The following is a 22,884-nucleotide window of genomic DNA, read 5'->3' on the forward strand; positions in this document are numbered from 1 at the left end:
CAAAGAAAAATTACAGACTGGGACACCCGGACACAAATCACGACCGGGAATATAAATGACAACCGGGAGGCAGGGACACAACTACAACAGGGACGCCGGGGGCACAGGCGGGATATATAATTGACGACCGAGACACAGGGATTGTTTGAATAGAAATTACAGACCGGGACACCGGGACACAAATGACGACCGGGACACTGGGACAGAGGGAATATAAATGACGACCGGGACACTCAAAGAGAAAATACAAACTGGGACACCAGGACACAAATGACGACCGGGACACAGGGAATATAAATGCTATTTATATGCACAGAATGTTGTACATTCGCATGTTTTACTTAGTTAAAAATATATATTTATATCTATCTCTATTCACAGGTGGGACACAGGGACACAGCTACAATTGCGCGTAACTAATATGGCGCGTAACGACTTTCAATCGCAAGGGGAGCTTGGAGGGGCGTGAAGCGCCCCACCAATTAGGTGTTGGGGTGGCGCGAAGCGCCACCCCAACAGTTAGTATATATATATATATAAATAAGTTGTCTGTCTGTGTGTCTGTCAGGTGACGTAATGTTTCTGTGTCGACTGACGTCATGAAGTTAGTTGTCGTCATTTTTGCGATGACGGTGACGTCATTAAAGATATTTAAGACATATATGTTCACGTAGAAATCTATTAATGTTTACGTTTAAAATGACTGATGAACTTACAATGGCAAAAGCCGATGAAGATGCTCAAAGAGTCTATGCAAAAAAACTTGCTGCTGATAGAGAAAGTGAGAAAAGAAAGCGTGCCGAGGAATCAAAAGAATAGCAGGGAAACAGGCTTGAGGCTAAAGAACGCAAAACCGCGCAGTTAGATGAAGATCCACCTGGACAGCGAGAGTCAAAACATATCAAAACTGAAAATGATAGCGATGATGATTGGGTTTCGGATTTTGACTTGGATAAGGTCTTTAATGCCTACCAGATTTTAGTTAAAAAAACAAAGGTTCGGCGATATGTATTTCATAGTGAAGTTGAAAAATAAAGAAGAAAAAGAAAACTGAAAAAAGAAAAAATGTAAAAAACTAAAAAATATTAAAAAGAAAAAACACTCAAAGAGAAATTACAGACCGGGACACAAATGAAGACCGGGACAGACGGAATATAAATAACAACCGGGACACTCAAAGAGAAATTACAGACTGGGATACCGGGACACAAATGACGACCGGGACACAGGGAATATAAATGACGACCATGACACAGGTATTTAAGAATATCGTTCAAGACAAATTTTTAATTGTAAGAAGACCATTGAAAGAGAAATTTCTAATTGTAAAATGACTGAAGAACCTACAATGGCAACACCCGAGGAAGCTGTTCAAAACGAATGTATTCAAGCCGAAGTAGCTGAGTTGGTAAAGCGTTATGTAAAGCGTAAAAGTAAAAACTACAAAAAAACTAAAAAGAAAATATATATATATATATATATATATATATATATATATATATATATATATATATATATATATATATGTATATATATATATATTCTATATATATAAAAATAAGTTGTCTGTCTGTGTGTCTGTCAGGTGACGTCATGTTTCTGTGTCGACTGACGTCATGAAGTTAGACTCAATTTCAGGACTTATACAACTACCTGCTGATTTCTGTAATTTAGTGACGTCCAAAAATGAATTGATTGAAAAAGTATTTCCGAATATTCTAAAAAATTATAAAAATAATAAATGGCTAAGTGAAAGAGCGATTCTCGCACCCAAAAATATAGACGTCCAGGAAATCAACAATATTGTTTTGACCAAGATTCGAGACCAGGCAGTCCTTTACAAGTCAGTCGACACAGTTTTGGAACCAAATGAAGCGGTTAATTATCCATCTGAATTTTTAAATTCCATAGATCTTTCAGGGTTTCCACCACACGTGCTACAACTAAAAACAGGCGTACCAATAATACTTTTAAGAAATATCAACCCACCAAAGCTTTGCAATGGCACGCGACTTGCCGTAAAAAAAAGAAGGAAAACCTAATAGAGGCCACAATCTTGAAAGGGCCTTTAGAAGGTGAGGCTGTTCTTATTCCTCGCATTCCCATGATTCCAACGGATCTGCCTTTTCAATTTAAAAGATTGCAATTCCCAATTCGATTAGCATTTGCAATCACCATTAACAAAGCTCAAGGTCAATCATTAGAAAAATGTGGTATAGATCTTAATACTGATTGTTTTTCCCATGGACAATTGTACGTTGCATGTTCGAGGGTCCGTAAACCTGACAATCTATTTATATGCAGCGACAATTGGACAGCAAAGAATGTTGTATATTCGCAAGTTTTACGCAGTTAATTTGTATTGTATCTATCTATCTATCTATCTATATAAAAACGAGTTGTGTGTATGCATGTTTGTTTGTTTGTAAAAAAAGCGTTTGCATATGACGTCATTATTAGTACATACGGCTTTGTATATGCACAGACAATGGGAAAGCCAAGAATGTTGTATATTCGCAATTTTTACGTAGTTTAACTCCTGCAGACGAAATGAATGCTTGCCTGAAAAATTCTAATTTATGGGACCACGTAAAAATATTAAAATTAACTACAAATATGCGTGTCCGATTGCAAAACGATGACTCTGGTCAAACATTTTTAGATCAATTGCTGGCAAATGGAAACGGAAAGCTTCCAGTAGTGGGAAAGCCAAGAATGTTGTATATTCGCAATTTTTACGTAGTTTGAAACACATATATAAATCTATCTATATTCACAGGTGGGACACAGGGACACAACTACAATGGCGCGTAACTAATATGGCGCGTAACGACTTACGCGCGCGGGGGGGCTTGGGGGGCGCGAAGCGCCCCACCAACTAGGTGTTGGGGTTGCTCGAAGCGCCAGCCCAACAGCTAGTATATATATATATATCTATATATATAAAAATAAGTTGTCTGTCTGTGTGTCTGTCTGTGGATCAGGTGACGTCATGTTTCTGTGTTGACTGACGTCATGAAATTAGTTGTCGTCATTTTTGCTTTGACGGTGACGTCATTCAAGATATTTAAGACATATGTTCACGTAGAAATCTATTAATGTTTAAGTTTACAATGACTGATGAACTTACCATGGCAAAAGCCGATGAAGATGCTCAAAGAGTCTATGCCAAAAAACTTGCTGCTGATAGAGAAAGTCAGAAAAGAAAGCGTGCCGAGGAACTACCAGAGCAACGCGAAAGCAGACTTGCTGCTAAAAGAGAAAGTGAAAAAAGAAGGCGTGCCGAGGAATCAAAAGAACAGCAAGGAAACAGGCTTGAGGAATCAAAAGAACAGCAACTAAACAGGCTTGAGGCTGATAGAGAAAGAAAGAACAGAAAGCGTGCCGAAGAACTACCAGAGCAACGCGGAAGCAGACTTGCTGCTAAAAGAGAAAGTGCAAAAGGAAGGCGTGCCGAGGAATTACAAGAACAGCAAGAAATCAGGCTTGCTGCTGATAGAGAAAGTAAGAAAAGAAAGCGTGCCGAGGAATCACAAGAACAGCAAAAATCAGGCTTGCTGCTGATAGAGAAAGTAAGAAAAGAAAGCGTGACGAGGAATCAGAGCAACCTGAAAGTTATTGCCTGGCATTCAGGTACAACCCAGTCGATGATTATAGCTTGAGTAGATGTGTTCAAATCGGGACAATGTCTAAAATTTGTCCCTATTGCAAGGCCTTGAAATTCAATGGTGAAACAATGGGAATGTGTTGCGCCTCAGGAAAAGTTAAACTTCCTCTATTGGCTGCACCACCAGAGCCATTGAACACGAATGAATGCTTGCCTGAAAAATTCTAATTTATGGACACACGTAAAAACATTAAAATTAACTACAAATATGCGTGTCCGATTGCAAAACGATGACTCTGGTCAAACATTTTCAGATCAATTGCTGGTAATGGGAAACGGAAAGCTCCCAGTAGACTCAATTTCAGGACGTATACAACTACCTGCTGATTTCTTTAATTTAGTGACGTCCAAAAATGAATTGATCGAAAAAGTATTTCCGAATATTCTAAAAAATTATAAAAATAATAAATGGCTAAGTGAAAGAGCGATTCTCGCACCCAAAAATATAGACGTCCACGAAATCAACAATATTGTTTTGACCAAGATTCGAGACCAGGCAGTCCTTTACAAGTCAGTCGACACAGTTTTGGAACCAAATGAAGCGCCCCACCAACTAGGTGTTGGGGTGGTGCGAAGCGCCACCCTAACAGCTAGTATATATATATATAAACGACCGGGACACAGGGACACAACTACAACGGGGACGCTGGGGGCACAGGCGGGATATATAAATGACGACCGGGATACAGGGATTGTTCAAATAGAAATTACAGACCGGGACACCGGGACACAAATGACAACCGGGACACCGGGACACAGGGAATATAAATGACGACCGGGACGCTCAAAGAGAAATTACATACTGGGACACCGGGACACAAATGACAACCGGGACACAGGAACACATCATTAGAATAATGAGGTATAGATCTGAATACGGAGTGTTTTTCCCATGGACAATTATATGTTCCATGTTCAAGAGTCAGTAAACCTGACAATCTATTTATATGCAGAGACAATGGGACAGCGAATAATGTTGTATATTTGCAAATTTTACGTAGTTAAAAACATATATATATATATATATATATATATATATATATATATATATATATATATATATATATATATATATATATATATATATATATATATATATATATATGTATTTATATATCTATTCACAGGTGGGACACAGGGACACAACTACAATGGCACGTAACTAATATGGTGCGTAACGACTTACGCACGCAGGGGGGCTTGGGGGGGCACGAAGCGCCCCACCAACTAGGGGCTGGGGTAGCGCGAAGCGCCACCCCAACAGCTAGTATATATATATATATATATATATATATATATATATATATATATATATATATATATATATATATATATATATATATATATATATATATATATTTCTATCTATATTCACAGGTGGGACACAGGGATACAACTACAATGGTGCATAACTAATATGGCGCGAAAAAAGCTAAGAAAAGAAAAAATCTAAAAAGAAAAAACTTAAAAAAGGTAAAAAACAAAAAAGAAAAAAAAGCTAAAATCTAAAAAAGCTGCAAAACTAAAAAAAAAGAAAAGCTAAAAAAGAAATATATATATATATATATATATATATATATATATATATATATATATATATATATATATATATATATATATATATATATATATATATATATATATATATATATATATATATATATATATATATATATAAATAAGTTGTCTGTCTGTGGATCAGGTGACGTCATGTTTCTGTGTTGACTGACGTCATGAAATTAGTTGTCGTCATTTTTGCTTTGACGGTGACGTCATTCAAGATATTTAAGACATATGTTCACGTAGAAATGTTCAAATCGGGACAATGTCTAAAATTTGTCCCTATTGCAAGGCCTTGAAATTCAATGGTGAAACAATGGGAATGTGTTGCGCCTCAGGAAAAGTTAAACTTTCCTTACTGGAACTACGTCAGAATCTAAGCGTTTTTTGTCAAAAATCAGAAAATACAACTCATGTTTCCAAATGACGTCGTTTGGAGTCCAAATCGAAAATCCAGATCAATTTATGTCTACTTTCAAAGTAAAAGGGCAAATTTATCATAGAGCAGGGTCCCTTCTACCATTCTCAGGCGAGAATCATAAATTTTTACAATTGTACTTCATCAGTGATAGAAATTCTGAATTGAATGCACGTTGCGAAATTTCTCCCAACGTTGAAAGGACAATCGTTTCCCAATTGCAACATCTTTTCCACGAAAATAACACGTGCTACAACTAAAACTAGGCGTACCAATAATACTTTTAAGAAATATAAACCCACCAAAGCTTTGCAATGGCACTCGACTTGCCGTAAAAAAAAATAATGGAAAACCTAATAGAGGCCACAATCTTGACAGGGCCTTTTGAGGGTGAGGCTGTTCTTATTCCTCGCATTCCCATGATTCCAACGGATCTGCCTTTTCAATTTAAAAGATTGCAATTCCCAATTCGATTAGCATTTGCAATCACCATTAACAAAGCTCAAGGTCAATCATTAGAAAAATGTGGTATAGATCTTAATACTGATTGTTTTTCCCATGCACAATTGTACGTTGCATGTTCGAGGGTCGGTAGACCTGACAATCTATTTTAGGTGTACCAATAATACTTTTAAGAAATATCAACCCACCAAAGCTTTGCAATGGCACGCGACTTGCCGTAAAAAAGACAATGGAAAACCTAATAGAGGCCACAATCTTGACAGGGCCTTATGAGGGTGAGGCTGTTCTTATTCCTCGCATTCCCATGATTCCAACGGATCTAATTTTTCAATTTAAAAGATTGCAATTCCCAATTTGATTAGCATTTGCAACCACCATCAACAAATCTCAAGGGCAATCACTAGAAAAATGCGGTATAGATCTTAATACAGATTGCTTTACCAATGTACAATTGTATGTTGCGTCTTTGAGGGTCGGTAAACCTGACAATCTATTTATACGCACAGACAATGGGACAGCGAAGACTGTTGTATATTCACAAGTTTTACGTATTTAATTTGTATTGTATCTATCTATCTATCTATCTATATAAAAACGAGTTGTGTGTATGCCTGTTTGTTTGTTTGTAAAAAAAGCGTTTGCATATGACGTCATTATTAGTACATACGGCTTTGTATATGGACAGACAATTGGAAAGCCAAGAATGTTGTATATTCGCAATTTTTACGTAGTTTGAAACACATATATAAATCTATCTATATTCACAGGTGGGACACAGGGACACAACTACAATGGCGCGTAACTAATATGGCGCGTAACGACTTACGCGCGGGGGGGGCTTGGGGGGGCGCGAAGCGCCCCACCAACTAGGCGTTGGGGTGGCGCGAAGCGCCACCCCAACAGCTAGTATATATATATATATATATACATATATATATATATATATATATATATATATATATATATATATATATATATATATATATACATATATATATATATATATATATATATATATATCTTTATATATCTTTATATATCTATTCTATATATATAAAAATAATTTGTCTGTCTGTCTGTGGATCAGGTGACGTCATGTTTCTGTGTCGACTGACGTCATGTTTTCGACTGACGAAATTACGAAATTACATTGGGACACAAATGACGACCAGGACACCGGCACATAGGGAATATAAATGACGACCGGGACACTCAAAGAGAAAGCGACCGGGACACAAGGAATGTTCAATTAGCAATCACCATCAACAAAACACCGTCAACAAAACATCACAAATGACGACCGGGACACAGGGAGTATAAATGACGACCAGGACATAAGTAAAAAAAAAAACTAAAAAAAGGTAAAAACTACAAAAAAACTAAAAAGAAAAAAACAAACTAAAAACTAATAAAAAAACTAAAAAAGCTAAAAAACTAAAAAAACTAAAAAGTAAAAAAAAACTAAAAAAAGGAAACAAAAAGAAAAATAAAGGAGAAAAACAAAACTAAAAAAATAAAAATAAAAAAAAAACTAAAAAGAAAAAAGAAAAAAAAACTAAAAAAACTAAAAAAATGTAAAAACCAAAAAAACTAAAAAGAAAAAAAGGGGAAAAATACAAAAATTTATTTCATCATTTACCATTTCAAAAACGAATGTATATACAGACTGGGACACTAGAATACAAATGACGACCGGGTCACAGGGAATATAAATGACGACCGGGACACAGGGACACAACTACAACGGGGGCGCCGGGGGGCAAAGGCGGATATATAAATGACGATGGGGACACAGAGAATGTTCGATTAGCAATCACCATCAACAAAGCTCAAGGGCAATCATTAGAATCATGAGGTATAACTAAAAAAAACTAAAAATAAGGCAGAAAACTAAAACCTAAAAAAAATACCAATTCAAAAACGAATGTATATACAGACTGGGACACCGGGACACGAATGACGACCGGGACACCGGGACACAAGGAATATCAATGACGCCCGGGACCCTCAAAGAGAATTCACAGACTGGGACACCGGGACATAAATGACGACCGGAACACATGGAATATAAATGACGACCGGGACACCGGGGGGCACACGGGGATATATAAATGACGACGGCGACACATTGAATCGTCGATTAGCAATCACCATCAACAAAGCTCAAGGAAATCATTAGAATCATGAGGTATAGATCTGAATACGGATTGTTTTCCCATGGACCATTATATGTTGAATGTTCAAGTGTCGGTAAACCTGACAATCTATTTATATGCACAGACAATGGGACAGCAAAGAATGTTGTATATTCGCAAGTTTTACGTAGTTAAAAACATATATATATATATATATATATATATATATATATATATATATATATATATATATATATATATATATATATATATATATATATATATATATATATATATATATATATATATATATATATATATATATATATATATATATATCTATCTATATTCACAGGTGGGACATAGGGACACAACTACAATGGCGCGTAACTAACATGGCGCGTAACGACTTACGCGCGCGGGGGGGCTTGGGGGGGGGCGCGAAGCGCCCCCACCAACTAGGTGTTGGGGTGGCGCGAAGCGCCACCCCAACAGCTAGTATATATATATAAAAATAAGTTGTTTCTGTGTTATGTCTGTTACACTATGTCTGTTACGCCAGATTATATCTTCTATATATATAAAAATAAGTTGTATGTATTTTTGTGTTGAGGGTTTGCATATGACGTCTGAAAAATAAAGAAGAAAAAGAAAACACACTAAAATGTAAAAACTGGGAATTGAATAAATATTTTGAAATATTTTGACCATAGATTAAAGTAATTCATAAACCTTAAAACAAATACTTAAAATTTTGAGGTTTATTAAAAATTGTTGAGCTTTAGCAAGCTTGGCACGTGAAGAGGAATTTTTAGTATAGATCTTAAAATGACAAAAGAAACCGCCGAGGAAGCTGCTCAAATAGTTAATTCAAAGAGAAATTTTAGTATAAAATAGTAACGCTGAAAAATAAAAAAGAAAAAGAAAACTGAAAAAAGAAAAAAGGTAAAAAAACTACTAAAAACTAAAAAGAAAAAAAACTAAAAAAAAAAACTAAAATATAAAAAAATTAAAAAAAGAAAAAACCTAAAAAGAAAAAACATAAAACAGAAAAAAAAGAAAAAAAGGTAATTAACTAAAAAGAAAAAAAAATAAAAAAAGCTAAAAACAAAAAAAAAAACTGGGAATTGTACAAATATTTCAATATATTTTGATAATAGATTAAAGTAATTCGAAAACCTTAAAACAGATACCAAAAACTTAGAGGTTTATTATAAATTTTTTGAGCTCTAGCATGCTTGGCGGGTAAAGATTTTTCCAGGTAAAGATTTGGCAGGTAAAGAATGAACATTGGCAAATTGAAGAAAACAAATCAATAAAAAGAAGAAACTAAAAAAAGAAAACTAAAAAGAAAAAAACTAAGAAAAGAAAAAACTAAAAAAAAAAAAACTAAAAAGGAAACTGTATCTATATATATAAAAATAAGTTGTATATATGCATGTTTGTTTGTTTGTGGGTTTGCATTTGACGTCAGTTTAAGTATATAAGGCTTTGTATATGACGTCATTATAAGATGATACTACAGACCAGGGCACCGGGACACAAATGACGACCGGGACACAGGGAATATAAATGACGACCGGGACACTCAAAGAGAAATTACAGACCGGGACACCGGGACACAAATGATGACCGGGACAGAAGGAATATAAAGGACGACCGGGACACTCAAAGAGAAATTACAAACTGGGATACCAGGACACACAAGACGACCGGGACACAGAAAATATAAATGATGACCAGGACACAGGGCCACAACTACAACGGGGACGCCGGGGGCACAGGGGGATAAATAAATGACGACGAGGACACAGGGAATGTTCGATTAGCAATCACCATCAACAAAGCTCAAGGGCAATCGTTAGAAAAATGCGGTATAGATCTGAATACGAATTGTTTTCCTAGGACAATTATTAAATTGCTTGTTCAAGAGTTGGTAAACCTGACAATCTATTTATATGGACAGACAAAGGGACATTAAAGAATGTTGTATATTCGCAAGTTTTACGTAGTTAAATATATATATATATATATATATATATATATATATATATATATATATATATATATATATATATATATATATATACTACTACTACTACTACTACTAATAACTCACTGCAGCACCAAGCCGCCTGAGGCCAACACAGCTACGCACGCTCCTCCTCCAACCTAATCTATTTAAAGCCTCCCTCTTTACACCCTCCCAGGAAGTTCCCATTTCCTTTAAATCCTTATTTATGACATCCTCCCAACCCAGACAAGGACGACCTGCTTTCCGTGTAGCCCCAGACGGTTGGCCAAAAAGGACAATCTTCGGTAATCTGTCATCCTTCATCCGTAGAACGTGGCCTAGCCATCTCAACCTTTCTTTCATTATAGCCCCAGAAAGCGGGATTGAACCACACTTTTCGTACAACCTACTGTTTGAAATACGGTCAGTCAGCCGGGTACCCAGAACAATCCGTAGGCAATTTCTCTGGAAAACATCTAGTAAATTTTCATCTGCTTTTCGGAGTGTCCATGCTTCAGAGCCATATTTGACCACTGTCATCACTGTAGCTTCCAATATTCTAATCTTGGTTTGTAGGCTTATCTTTCTATTCTTCCAAACTTTTTTTAACTGTGAAAAAACACCCTGAGCTTTAGCTATTCTACTTTTAACATCTTCACTGCTCCCACCATCTTTACTAATAATACTACCAAGGTAACTGAAGCTCCCAACCTGATCAATCTTTTCGTTACCTAAGGTCACCTGTTCATCTTCACTTATTCCTAACCTTAGTGACTTAGTCTTCTTAACATTAATTTTCAAGCCTATTTTAGCACCCTGAACTCGTAAAACCTCTAAAAATTCATTCATTTTGCTCACACTTTCATCTAATATGCTTAAATAATCAGCATAATCTAAGTCCAGGAGCGTTCTTCCTCCCCATTTGATTCCATGGTCTCCAATTGCCTTTCCTGTGCTCCTTAAGACGAAGTCCATCAAAATGATCCATATAAAGGGGGATAGAACACAACCCTGCTTAACTCCTGATTTAATACAAAACCAGTTGCTAACCTCATTTCCTACCTTAACCGCAGCAGTATTATTCTCGTACATAGCGTAAATCACTTTAATGTATTTTTCTGGTATACCATATAACGATAAGACCTTTGTTAACGCTGTTCTATCAACAGAATCGAAAGCTTGCTCATAATCGATAAAACTAAGGACCAAAGGTGTTTGACAACGAAGGGACTTCTCAATTATTAACCTAAGAGTGAAAACATGGTCGACACATCCTCTACCTTTTCTAAAACCGCATTGTTCTTCCCTTAAAACTTTGTCTACAGCATGTCTCAGTCTAAAAAGTATCATATTACTCAGTAATTTGCTACCTACAGAGACCAGACTAATGCCTCGATAATTCCGACATTCACTCTTGTCACCTTTCTTATACAGTGGTTTAATTAAGGTTTTCCTAAAATCATTGGGTACTTCCCCTTTTTCAAAAATCATGTTCATAATTTTCAGTAGCTTATTCCTAACCTCAGAGCCACCATATTTAAGGAACTCATTAATCATACTATCAGCACCTGGGGCCTTATTATTTTTTAATCCTTCTAGTACTGTCGCTAATTCTTCCTCACTAAACAAATCTTCCTTCACATCCAAGGTATCACAAACTTTTTCATTTTCATCTATATCTTTTCCTGCAACTGTATCTCGGTTTAGCACATTATAAAAATAAGTTGTTTGTGTGTGGATCTGTGGATGGATCAGGTGACGTCACCTGAAAAAACTGGATCAGGTGACATAACTGAAAACTGAAAAAACTAAAAAAAGGCAAAAACTACAAAAAAAACTAAAAACTAATAAAAAAAGTAAAAAAGCTAAAAAACTAAAAAAACTAAAAAAAGGTAAAAAACTAAATTAAAATAAAAAATAAAAAAAAACTAAAAAAAAGCTAAAATAAAGGTAAAAACCAATAAAAAACTAAAAAGAAAAAAAGGAAAAAACTAAAAAAAATTTTCATCTAAAAACTAAAAAAAACTAAAAAAGGTAAAAACTAAAAGAACTAAAAAATAAAAAAATAAATGACGACACTCAAAGAGAAAGCGACCAGGACAAAAGGAATGTTCGATTAGCAATCAACAAAGCACCGGGACACAGGGAGTATAAATGACGACCAGGACATAAGTAAAAAAAAAAACTAACAAAACTAAAAAGAAGGTAAAAACTACAAAAAAAAGAAAAAAAAACTAAAAACTAATAAAAAAACTAAAAAATCTAAAAATCTAAATAAACTAAAAAAGAAAAAAAAGGAAAAAAATAAAGGAGAAAAACAAAACTAAAAAACGAATGTATATACAGACCGGGACACCGGGATACAAATGACGACCAAAAAAAAAGGAAAAAACTGAAAAATAAGCTAAAATAAAGGTAAAAACCAATAAAAAACTAAAAAGAAAAAAGGAAAAAACTAAAAAAAATTTTCATCTAAAAAACTAAAAAAAACTAAAAAAGGTAAAAACTAAAAGAACTAAAAAAGAAAAAAATAAATGACGACACTCAAAGAGAAAGCGACCAGGACAAAAGGAATGTTCGATTAGCAATCAACAAAGCACCGGGACACAGGGAGTATAAATGACGACCAGGACATAAGTAAAAAAAAAAAACTAACAAAACTAAAAAGAAGGTAAAAACTACAAAAAAAAGAAAAAAAAACTAAAAACTAATAAAAAAACTAAAAAATCTAAAAATCTAAATAAACTAAAAAAGAAAAAAAAAGGAAACAAATAAAGGAGAAAAACAAAACTAAAAAACGAATGTATATACAGACCGGGAAACCGGGATACAAATGACGACCGGAACACAGGGAATATAAATGACGACCGGGACACAGGGACACAACTACAACGGGGACACCGGGGGAAACAGGGGGATATAAATGACGACCGGGACACCGGGACAGGTATATATATATATATATATATATATATATATATATATATATATATATATATATATATATATATATATATATATATATATATATATATATATATATCTATCTATATTCACAGGTGGGACATAGGGACACAACTACAATGGCGCGTATCTATTATGGCGCGTAACGACTTACGCGCGCGGGGGGGCTTGGGGGGGGGGGCGCGAAGCGCCCCCACCAACTAGGTGTTGGGGTGCATTGTGGAGTGATATGCATGAGAGGAAAATTTTCATCCAAGTCAACTTGTAGTCAACCTGCGATTGTTCCCCAGCGAGAACCTCCAACCGGTACGACTCTAGTTCGTCATTGTAAAAAGACACGTTTGCATGGAGCATAAATGGGAGACAGTAACAACGGCCATCCAAGGGGTAAAATTAACCTGGACAATTTGTCTTGGCTTTTTTCGTCAATTGGCCATGACTTCCGTTCAAAAGTTCGTACAACTTGAACGGAAGTCATGGCCAATTGACGAAAAAAGCCAAGACAAATTGTCCAGGTTAATTTTACCCCTTGGATGGCCGTTGTTACACCCCAACAGCTAGTATATATATATATATATATATATATATATATATATATATATATATATATATATATATATATATATATATATATATATATATATATATATATATATATATATATATATATACTTACAGGCGGGGCACAGGGATACAACTAAAATGGCGCGTAACGACTTCCGCGCGCGGTTGGGGCCAGAAAACCAGAGCAACGCGAAACCAGACTTGCTGCTAAAAGAGAAAGTGAAAAAAAGAAGGCGTGCCAAGGAACTACCAGAGCAACATGAAACCAGACTTGCTGCTAAAAGAGAAAGTGAAAAAAGAAGGCATGCTGAGGAACTACCAGAGCAACATGAAACCAGACTTGCTGCTAAAAGAGAAAGTGAAAAAAGAAGGCGTGCCGAGGAATCACAAGAACAGCAAGAAATCAGGCTTGCTGCTGATAGAGGAAGTAAGAAAATTAAGCGTGCCGAGGAATCAGAGCAACCTGAAAGTTATCGCCTGGCATTCAGATACAGCCCAGTCGATGATTATAGCTTGTGTAGACGTGTTCAAATCGGGACTATGTCTAAAATTTGTCCCTATTGCAAGGCCTTGTAATTAACGGTGAAACAATGGGAATGTGTTGTGCCTCAGGAAAAGTTAAACTTCCTCTATTGGCTGCACCACCAGAGCCATTGAAGACTTTCCTTACTGGAACTACGTCAGAATATAAGCGTTTTTTATCACAAATCAGAAAATATAACTCATGTTTCCAAATGGCGTCGTTTGAAGCCCAAATCGAAAACCCAGATCAATTTATGTCGACTTTCAAAATAAAAGGACAAATTTATCATAGAGCAGGGTCCCTTCTACCATTCTCAGGCGAGAATCATAAATTTTTACAATTGTTTTTCATCAGTGATAGAAATTCTAAATTGAATGCACGTTGCGAAATTTCTCCCAAAGTTGAAAGGACAATCGTTTCCCAATTGCAACATCTTTTCCACGAAAATAATAATTTAGTGCGTCTGTTCAAAACAGCCATCGATTTGATGCCTACTGATACGCATAAAATTGTTATTTCCACTGACAAAACGCCTCCTGGCCAACATATGCGTAGATACAATGCTCCAACTATCGACGAAGTGGTAATCGTTATGGTCGGTGATCAGTTTTTACCTCGAGATATTATTCTTCATAAGCGAAACGCTCAGTTGTTAAGAATTGCTGAAACTCATCGATGCTACGATGCCCTACAATATCCTATCATTTTTTGGGATGGAGCCGACGGCTATCACTTTAATATTAAATTGATGAATCCAGCCACTAACAAAGAAATGAATAAGAAATGCAGTGCAATGCATTATTATTCCTATAGACTAATGATTCGGCAGGATGAAGAAAAATATATTTTAAAATGCCGTCAATTGTTTCACCAATACGTCGTTGATATGTATGCTAAAACTGAATCAGAACGTTTGCTGTATATCCGCCTGAATCAGACCAAGCTCCGCTCTGAACAATACATTCATTTGCGAGATGCAGTTGAAAATGACGGTAATACCACAAACGTTGGAAGATTAACAATTTTACCTTCGTCATATGCTGGCAGTCCCCGTCATATGCATGAATATGGTCAAGATGCTATTGCGTATGTTCGTGTCTATGGTAGTCCAGATTTATTTATTTCATTTACTTGTAATCAATCTTGGGACGAGATACAGCATCTTCTACTTCAAGGACAATCGGCGGTTCATAGACATGACATTACGGCCCGTGTCTTCCGGCAAACAAGTTGAAATCACTGATAAACTATATAGTAAAACTTGAAGTGTTTGGGTCAGTGCGATGCTGGATGTACTCAGTGGAATGGCAAAAACGAGGTTTGCCACACGCCCATATACTGATCTGGCTACATAAAAAAATTACTTCGAAAGAAATTGATGATGTGATTTCCGCTGAAATACCTGATGAAAATGTCGATAAGTGGTTACATGATATTATTGTAAAAAATATGATACATGGACCTTGCGGTGCACTGAACGAAAATTCACCATGCATGGCCAAAGGAAGGTGCACAAAGCAATATCCTTGACTTTTAGTATCCAACAAAATTACTGGCAATGATGGTTACCCAAAATATAGAAGAAGATATACTGAAGATGGCGGTAAAACTGCAATAATAAAGAAGCGTAACGGTACCACCATCGAAGTAGATAACCAGTGGGTTTTTCCATATTCCCCGTTATTATCAAAAACATTTAATGCACACATAAACGTTGAATACTGTAACTCCGTAAAGGCAATCAAATACATATGTAAATACGTCAACAAAGGCAGTGACATGGCAGTTTTTGGCTTGCAGCCCGAAATCAAAGATATCGACGAAATCGTACAATATCAGGCTGGAAGATGCATAAGCAGTAATGAAGCTGTTTGGCGAATTCTTTCATTTCCGATATATGAACGTGGTCCAGCTGTTGTTCACTTAGCGGTACACTTACAGAATGGTCAACGTGTTTATTTCTCGGAAATCAACGTGCAACAAAGAGCCCTGAATCCACCGGATACAAAGTTAACCGATTTCTTTTCGCTTTGCAAAAATGATTCTTTTGCAAAAAAACTGCTGTATACTTAAGTGCCTTCGTATTACACGTGGAATACTAAAAATAAATTATTTGAACGTCGAAAACAGGGTAAGTCAGTCGACGGCCAACCTACCATCTTCAAAGATACCACGATAGGAAGACTCTACACCGTTCACCCCAATCAACATGAATGCTTCTTTCTACGCCAGCTTTTGGTGAATGTACCCGGTCCGACACCGTTTGAGTATTTGAGAACTGTAAACGGTACTATACACTTACCGTAGTGCATGCCAAGCTCTGAATTTATTGGAGAATGACCAACACTGGGATAACTGCATCAATGACGCGTGCGAAACGTCAACTCCAAGTCAAATTCATGCATTGTTTGGCATCATTTTAACAACTTGCTCTCCATCAGCTCCTACAGAGTTATGGGAAAACTATAAGTAAAAAAATGACGACCGGGACACGTGGAATATAAATGACGACCGGGACACAGGGACAATTATACAGTTATTCCCATGGACAATTATATGTTGCATGTTCAAGAGTCAGTAAACCTGACAATCTATTTATATGCATAGACAATGGGACAGCGAAGAATACTGTATATTCGCATGTTTTACGTAGTTAAAACAGACACACAGACAGACAACTTATTTATATATATATATACTAGCTGTTGGGGTGGCGCTTCGCGCCACCCCAACACCTAATTGGTGGGGCGCTTCGCGCCCCTCCAAGCCCCCCCTTGCGCGTAAGTCGTTACGCGCCATATTAGTTAAGCGCCATTGTAGTTGTGTCCCTGTGTCCCACCTGTGAAAAGATATATATATATATATATATATATATATATATATATATATATATATATATATATATATATATATATATATATATATATATATATATCTTTTCACAGGTGGGACACTGGGACACAACTACAATGGCGCTTAACTAATATGGCGCGTAACGACTTACGCGCGCGGGGGGCTTGGGGGGGGGGCGCGAAGCGTCCCACCAATTAGGTGTTTGGGTTGCGCGAAGCGCCACCCCAACAGCTAGTATATATATATATATATATAAAAAAGTTGTTTTTGTGTCTGTCGAGTGACGTCATATTTGTGTGTCGGCTGACGTCATGTTTGTCGACTAAAGTCATTATAAGGATTGAGCTGTATGTCGTCATGAAGTTTTTTTTCGTCTGACGTCATGTTTGTCGACTGACGAAATTACAAACCGGGACAACGGGACACAAATGACGACCGGGACACAGGGAATATAAATGACGACCGGGACACTCGAAGAGAAATTACAGACTGGGACAGCGGGACACAAACAACGACTGGGACATATAAATGACGACCGAGACACTCAAAGATAAATTACAGACCGGGACACAGGGACACAGGGAATATAAATGACGACCGATAAATAAGCTGTATGTCTGTTATGTCTGTTATAGCAAGAAAACAGGCTTGCGGCTGATAGAGAAAGAAAGAAAAGATAGCGTGCCGAGGAATCACCAGAGCCACGCGAAACCAGACTTGCTGCTAAAAAAGATAGTGAAAAAATAAGGCTTGCCGAGGAATCACAAGAGTAACGTGAAAACAGGCCTGCGGCTTCAAGAGATAATTCCAAAAGAAAGCGTGCCGAGGAATCACAAGAGCAACGTGAAAATTATCGCATGGTATTCAGGTACAGCCCAGTCGATGATTATAATAGATGTGTTCAAATCAGGACTATGTCTAAAATTTGTCCCTATTGCAAGGCCTTAAAATTCAATGGTGAAACAATGGGAATATGTTGCGCCTCAGGAAAAGTTAAACTCCCTCTATTGGCTGCACCACCAGAGCCATTGAAGACTTTGCTTACTGGAACTACGTCAGAATCTAAGTGTTTTTTTTATTTTATCACAGATCAGAAAATATAACTCATGTTTCCAAACGACGTCGTTTGGTGCCCAAATCGAAAATCCAGATCAATATATGCCTACTTTCAAAGTGAAAGGGCAAAATTATCAAAGAGTATATTATATATATATATATATATATATATATATATATATATATATATATATATATATATATATATATATATATATATATATATATATATATATATATATATATATATATATATATATATATATATATATATATATATATATATATATATATATATATATATATATATATATATATATATATAGCTGTTGGGGTGGCGCTTCACGCCACCCCAACACCTACTTGGAAGGGGTGCTTCGTGCCCCCCCCAAGCTTCCCCCGCGCGCGTAAGTCATTACGTGCCATATTAGTTACGCGCCATTGTAATTGTGTCCCTGTGTCCCACCTGTGAACATAGATAGATATTTTTATGTTTTTAATTACGTAAAACTTGCGAATGGTGATTGCTAATCGAACATTCCCTGTGTCTTCATCGTCATTTATATATCCCCCCTGTGCCCCCGGCGTCCACGTCATAGTTGTGTTCCTGTGTCCCGGTCGTCATTTATATTTCCTGTGTCTCGGTCGTCATTTGTGTCCCGGTGTCCCAGTCTGTAATTTATCTTTGTGTATCCCGGTCGTCATTTATATTCCCTGTGTCCATTTATATTCCCTGTGTCCCGGTCGAAGCCTTATATACTTATATCTTGCAAATATACAGCATTATTCGCTGTCCCATTATCTGTGCATATAAATAGATTGTCAGGTTTACCGACCCTTGAACATGCAACATAAAATTGATTAAAGTAATTCGAAAAAAGAAAAATGGTAAAAAAACTAAAAAAAAACTAAAAAGAAAAAACTAAAAAAAAATAAAAAATAAAAAAAAATAAAAAAGAAAGAACCTAAAAAGAAAAAACGTAAAAAAAATAAAAAAGATAAAAAACTAAAAAGAAAAAACTTAAAAAAGCTGAAAAACTAAAAAAAAGAAAAAAACTAAAAAAACTGGGAATTGCACTAATATTTCAATATATTTTGACAATAGATTAAAGTAATTCGAAAACCTTAAAACAGATACCCCATTATCGAGGTTTAATATAAATTGTTGGAGCTTTAGCATGCTTGGCACGTAAAGATTTTTCCAAGTGTCAATGTTAGAATGAACATTGACAAATTGAAGAAAACAAATTAATAAAAAGAAGAAACTAAAAAGAAGAAAAAACTAAAAAAGAAAAAAAAACTAAAGAAGAAACTATCTATATGTATAAAAATAAGTTGCATATATGCATGTTTGTTTGTTTATGGGTTTGCATTTGACGGCATTATAAGTATATAAGGTTTTGTATATGACGTCATTATAAGATGACACTACAGACCAGGACACCGGGACACAAATGACGACCGGGACACAGGGAATATAAATGACGACCGGGACACTCAAAGAGAAATTACAGACCGGGACACAAATGACGACCGGGACACAGGGACACAACTACAACGGGGACGCCGGGGGCACAGGGGGATATAAAAATGACGACGGGGACACAGGGAATGTTTGATTAGCAATCACCGTCAACAAAGCTCAAGGGCAATCGTTAGAAAAATGCGGTATAGATCTGAATACGGATTGTTTTCCCATGGACAATTATTATGTTGCATGTTCAAGAGTTGGTAAACCTGACAATCTATTTATATGGACAGACAATGGGACAGCAAAGAATGTTGCATATTTGCATGTTTTACGTAGTTTAAAATATATATATATATATATATATATATATATATTATATATATATATATATATATATATATATATATATATACTAGCTGTTGGGGTGGCGCTTCGCGCCACCCCAACACCTAGTTGGTGGGGCGCTTCGCGCCCCCCCAAGCCCCCCCGCGCGCGTAAGTCGTTACGCGCCATATTAGTTACGCGCCATTGTAGTTGTGTCCCTGTGTCCCACCTGTGAATAGAGATAGATATAAATATATGTTTTTAACTACGTAAAACATGCGAATATACAACATTCTTTGCTGTCCCATTGTCTGTGCATATAAATAGATTGTCAGGTTTACTGACTCTTGAACATGCAACATATAATTGTCCATGGGAAAAACAATCCGTATTCAGATCTATACCTCATTATTCTAATGATGTGTCCCTGTGTCCCTGTGTCCCGGTCGTCATTTATATTCCCTGTGTCCCGGTCGTCATTTGTGTCCCGGTGTCCCAGTTTGTAATTTCTCTTTGAGTGTCCCGGTCGTCATTTATATTCCCTGTGTCACGGTGTCCCGGTCGTCATTTGTGTCCCGGTGTCCCGGTCTGTAATTTCTATTCGAACAATCCCTGTGTCCCGGTCGTCATTTATATATCCCGCCTGTGACCCCAGCGTCCCCGTTGTAGTTGTGTCCCTGTGTCCCAGTCGTCATTTGTATTCCTAATTTCATGACGTCAGTCAACACAGATACATGACGTCACCTGATCCACAGACAGACAGACAGACAACTTATTTTTATATATATATAGAAGATATTTATATATATATATATATATATATATATATATATATATATATATATATATATATATATATATATATATATATATATATATATATATATACCAGTATCCCGGTCGTCATTTGTGTCCCAGTGTTCCCCTTTTAGTTTTTTTTATTGGTTTTGACCTTTTTTTAGGTTTTTTAGTTTTTTTCTTTTTTCTTTTTAGTTTTTTTTGAAGTTTTTATCTTTTTAGTTTTTTTATTTTTATTTATATTTTATTAGTTTTCTTTTTCTCCTTTATTTTTCAGTTTTTTTCCTTTTTTTTAGTTTTTTTTCTTTTTTAGTTCTTTTAGTTTTTACCTTTTTTAGTTTTTTTTAGTTTTTTAGACGAAAATTTTTTTTAGTTTTTTTCTTTTTTTCTTTTTAGTTTTTTATTGGTTTTTACTTTTTTTTAGCTTTTTTAGTTTTTTTCGTTTTTTCTTTTTACTTTTTTTTTTAGTTTTTATCTTTTTTTTTTTTTTTTTATTTTTATTCTTAATTTTATTAGTTTTCTTTTTCTCTTCTATTTTTCAGTTTTTTCCTTTTTTTTAAGTTTTTTTTTTAGTTTTTAGTTTTTTTAGTTTTTTTTTCCTTTTTTTCTTTTTAGTTTTTTATTGGTTTTTACCTTTTTTTAGCTTTTTTAGTTTTTTTTAGTTTTTTCTTTTTACTTTTTATTTAGTTTTTATCTTTTTTATTATTTTTTATTTTATCCTTAATTTTATTAGTTTTCTTTTTCTCTTCTATTTTTCAGTTTTTTCCTTTTTTTTAAGTTTTTTTTTTAGTTTTTAGTTTTTTTAGTTTTTTAGTTTTTTTAGTTTTTTTTAGTTTTTTAGCTTTTTTATTTTTTTTATTTTTTTTTATTTTTTTTTGTAGTTTTTGACTTTTTTTAGTTTTTCAGTTTTTTTTAGTTTTTAGTTTTTTACCTTTTTTAGCCTAACCAGGATTTGAACCTGGGACCTTCATTCTCCGTTCTGACACCCTCTCTCACCGATGGCAACTAATTTCATGACGTGAGCCGAAACATGACGTCACCTGATCCACAGATCCACAGACAACTTATTTTTATATATATAGAAGATATATATAGATAGTTTCTGTTTCAGTTTTTCTTTTTTTTTTTAGTTTTGCACCTTTTTTAGTTTTTTTAGCTTTTTTTCTTTTTAGTTTTTTACATTTTTATGGCACTTGGTATTAACCAAGTGACATATAGCAATCGCAAATTCTGTCGGTCTGTCGGTCAATGTTCATTCTAACATCGATAGTTGGAAAAATCTTCACGTGCCAAGTATACTAAAGCTCAACAATTTATAATAAACCTCAAATTTTAAGTATCTGTTTTAAGGTTTTCGAATTACTTTAATCTATTGTCAAAATATTTTAAAATATTTATGCAATTCCCAGTTTTTACATTTTTAGTTTCAGTTTTCTTTTTCTTCTTTATTTTTCAGACGTAAATACACATCGCCGAACCTTTGTTTTTTTAAGTAAAATCTGGTAGGCATTGATAACCTTATCCAAGTCAAAATCCCAAACCCAATAATCATCGCTATCATTTTCAGTTTTGATACGTTTTGACTCTCGCTGTCCAGGTTGATCTTCTTCTAATTGAGCGGTTTTGCGTTCTTTAGCCGCAAGCCTTTTGGCATTAACTCTCTGAGCAGGTTCCTCGGCTGTTTCTTCTGTTGTAGGATTTGGTAACATTCTATCTTTTTCAATGTTTTTCAATTTGTCAGTGTTCATTCTAACATTGACTGTTAGAAAAAATTTTACGTGCCAAGCATGCTAACATTCAACAATTTATAATAAACCTCAAAATTATAAATATCTGTTATAAGGTTTTCGAATTAATTTAATCTATTGTCAAAATATATAGAAATATTTATGCAATTCCCAGTTTCTACATTTTTAGTTTCAGTTTGCTTTTCAGTTCAGTTTCATTTTTATATATAGATAAGATATAATCTGGCGTAACGGACAGACAACTTATTTTTATATAGATACTAGCTGTTGGGGTGGCGCTTCGCGCCACCCCAACACCTAGTTGGTGGGGGCGCTTCGCGCCCCCCC

At 35.3% G+C, this 22,884-nt stretch overlaps 1 protein-coding gene across 1 annotated transcript in view; it reads right to left on the minus strand.

The window, feature by feature from the left end:
* The window catches only part of LOC136036762 (6-phosphogluconolactonase-like), a 73,264-nt gene extending 50,746 nt beyond the window's left edge, over window positions 1-22,518 (minus strand). The window contains exon 1 of the mRNA XM_065719086.1: window positions 22,351-22,518. Coding sequence (XP_065575158.1) covers window positions 22,351-22,518 — 168 coding nt within the window. The remainder of the gene's footprint in view (window positions 1-22,350) is intronic.
* Window positions 22,519-22,884: the final 366 nt, after the last annotated feature.

This window comes from Artemia franciscana, chromosome 16 (genome assembly GCF_032884065.1).
Source record: "Artemia franciscana chromosome 16, ASM3288406v1, whole genome shotgun sequence".
Lineage (NCBI taxonomy): Eukaryota > Metazoa > Arthropoda > Branchiopoda > Anostraca > Artemiidae > Artemia > Artemia franciscana.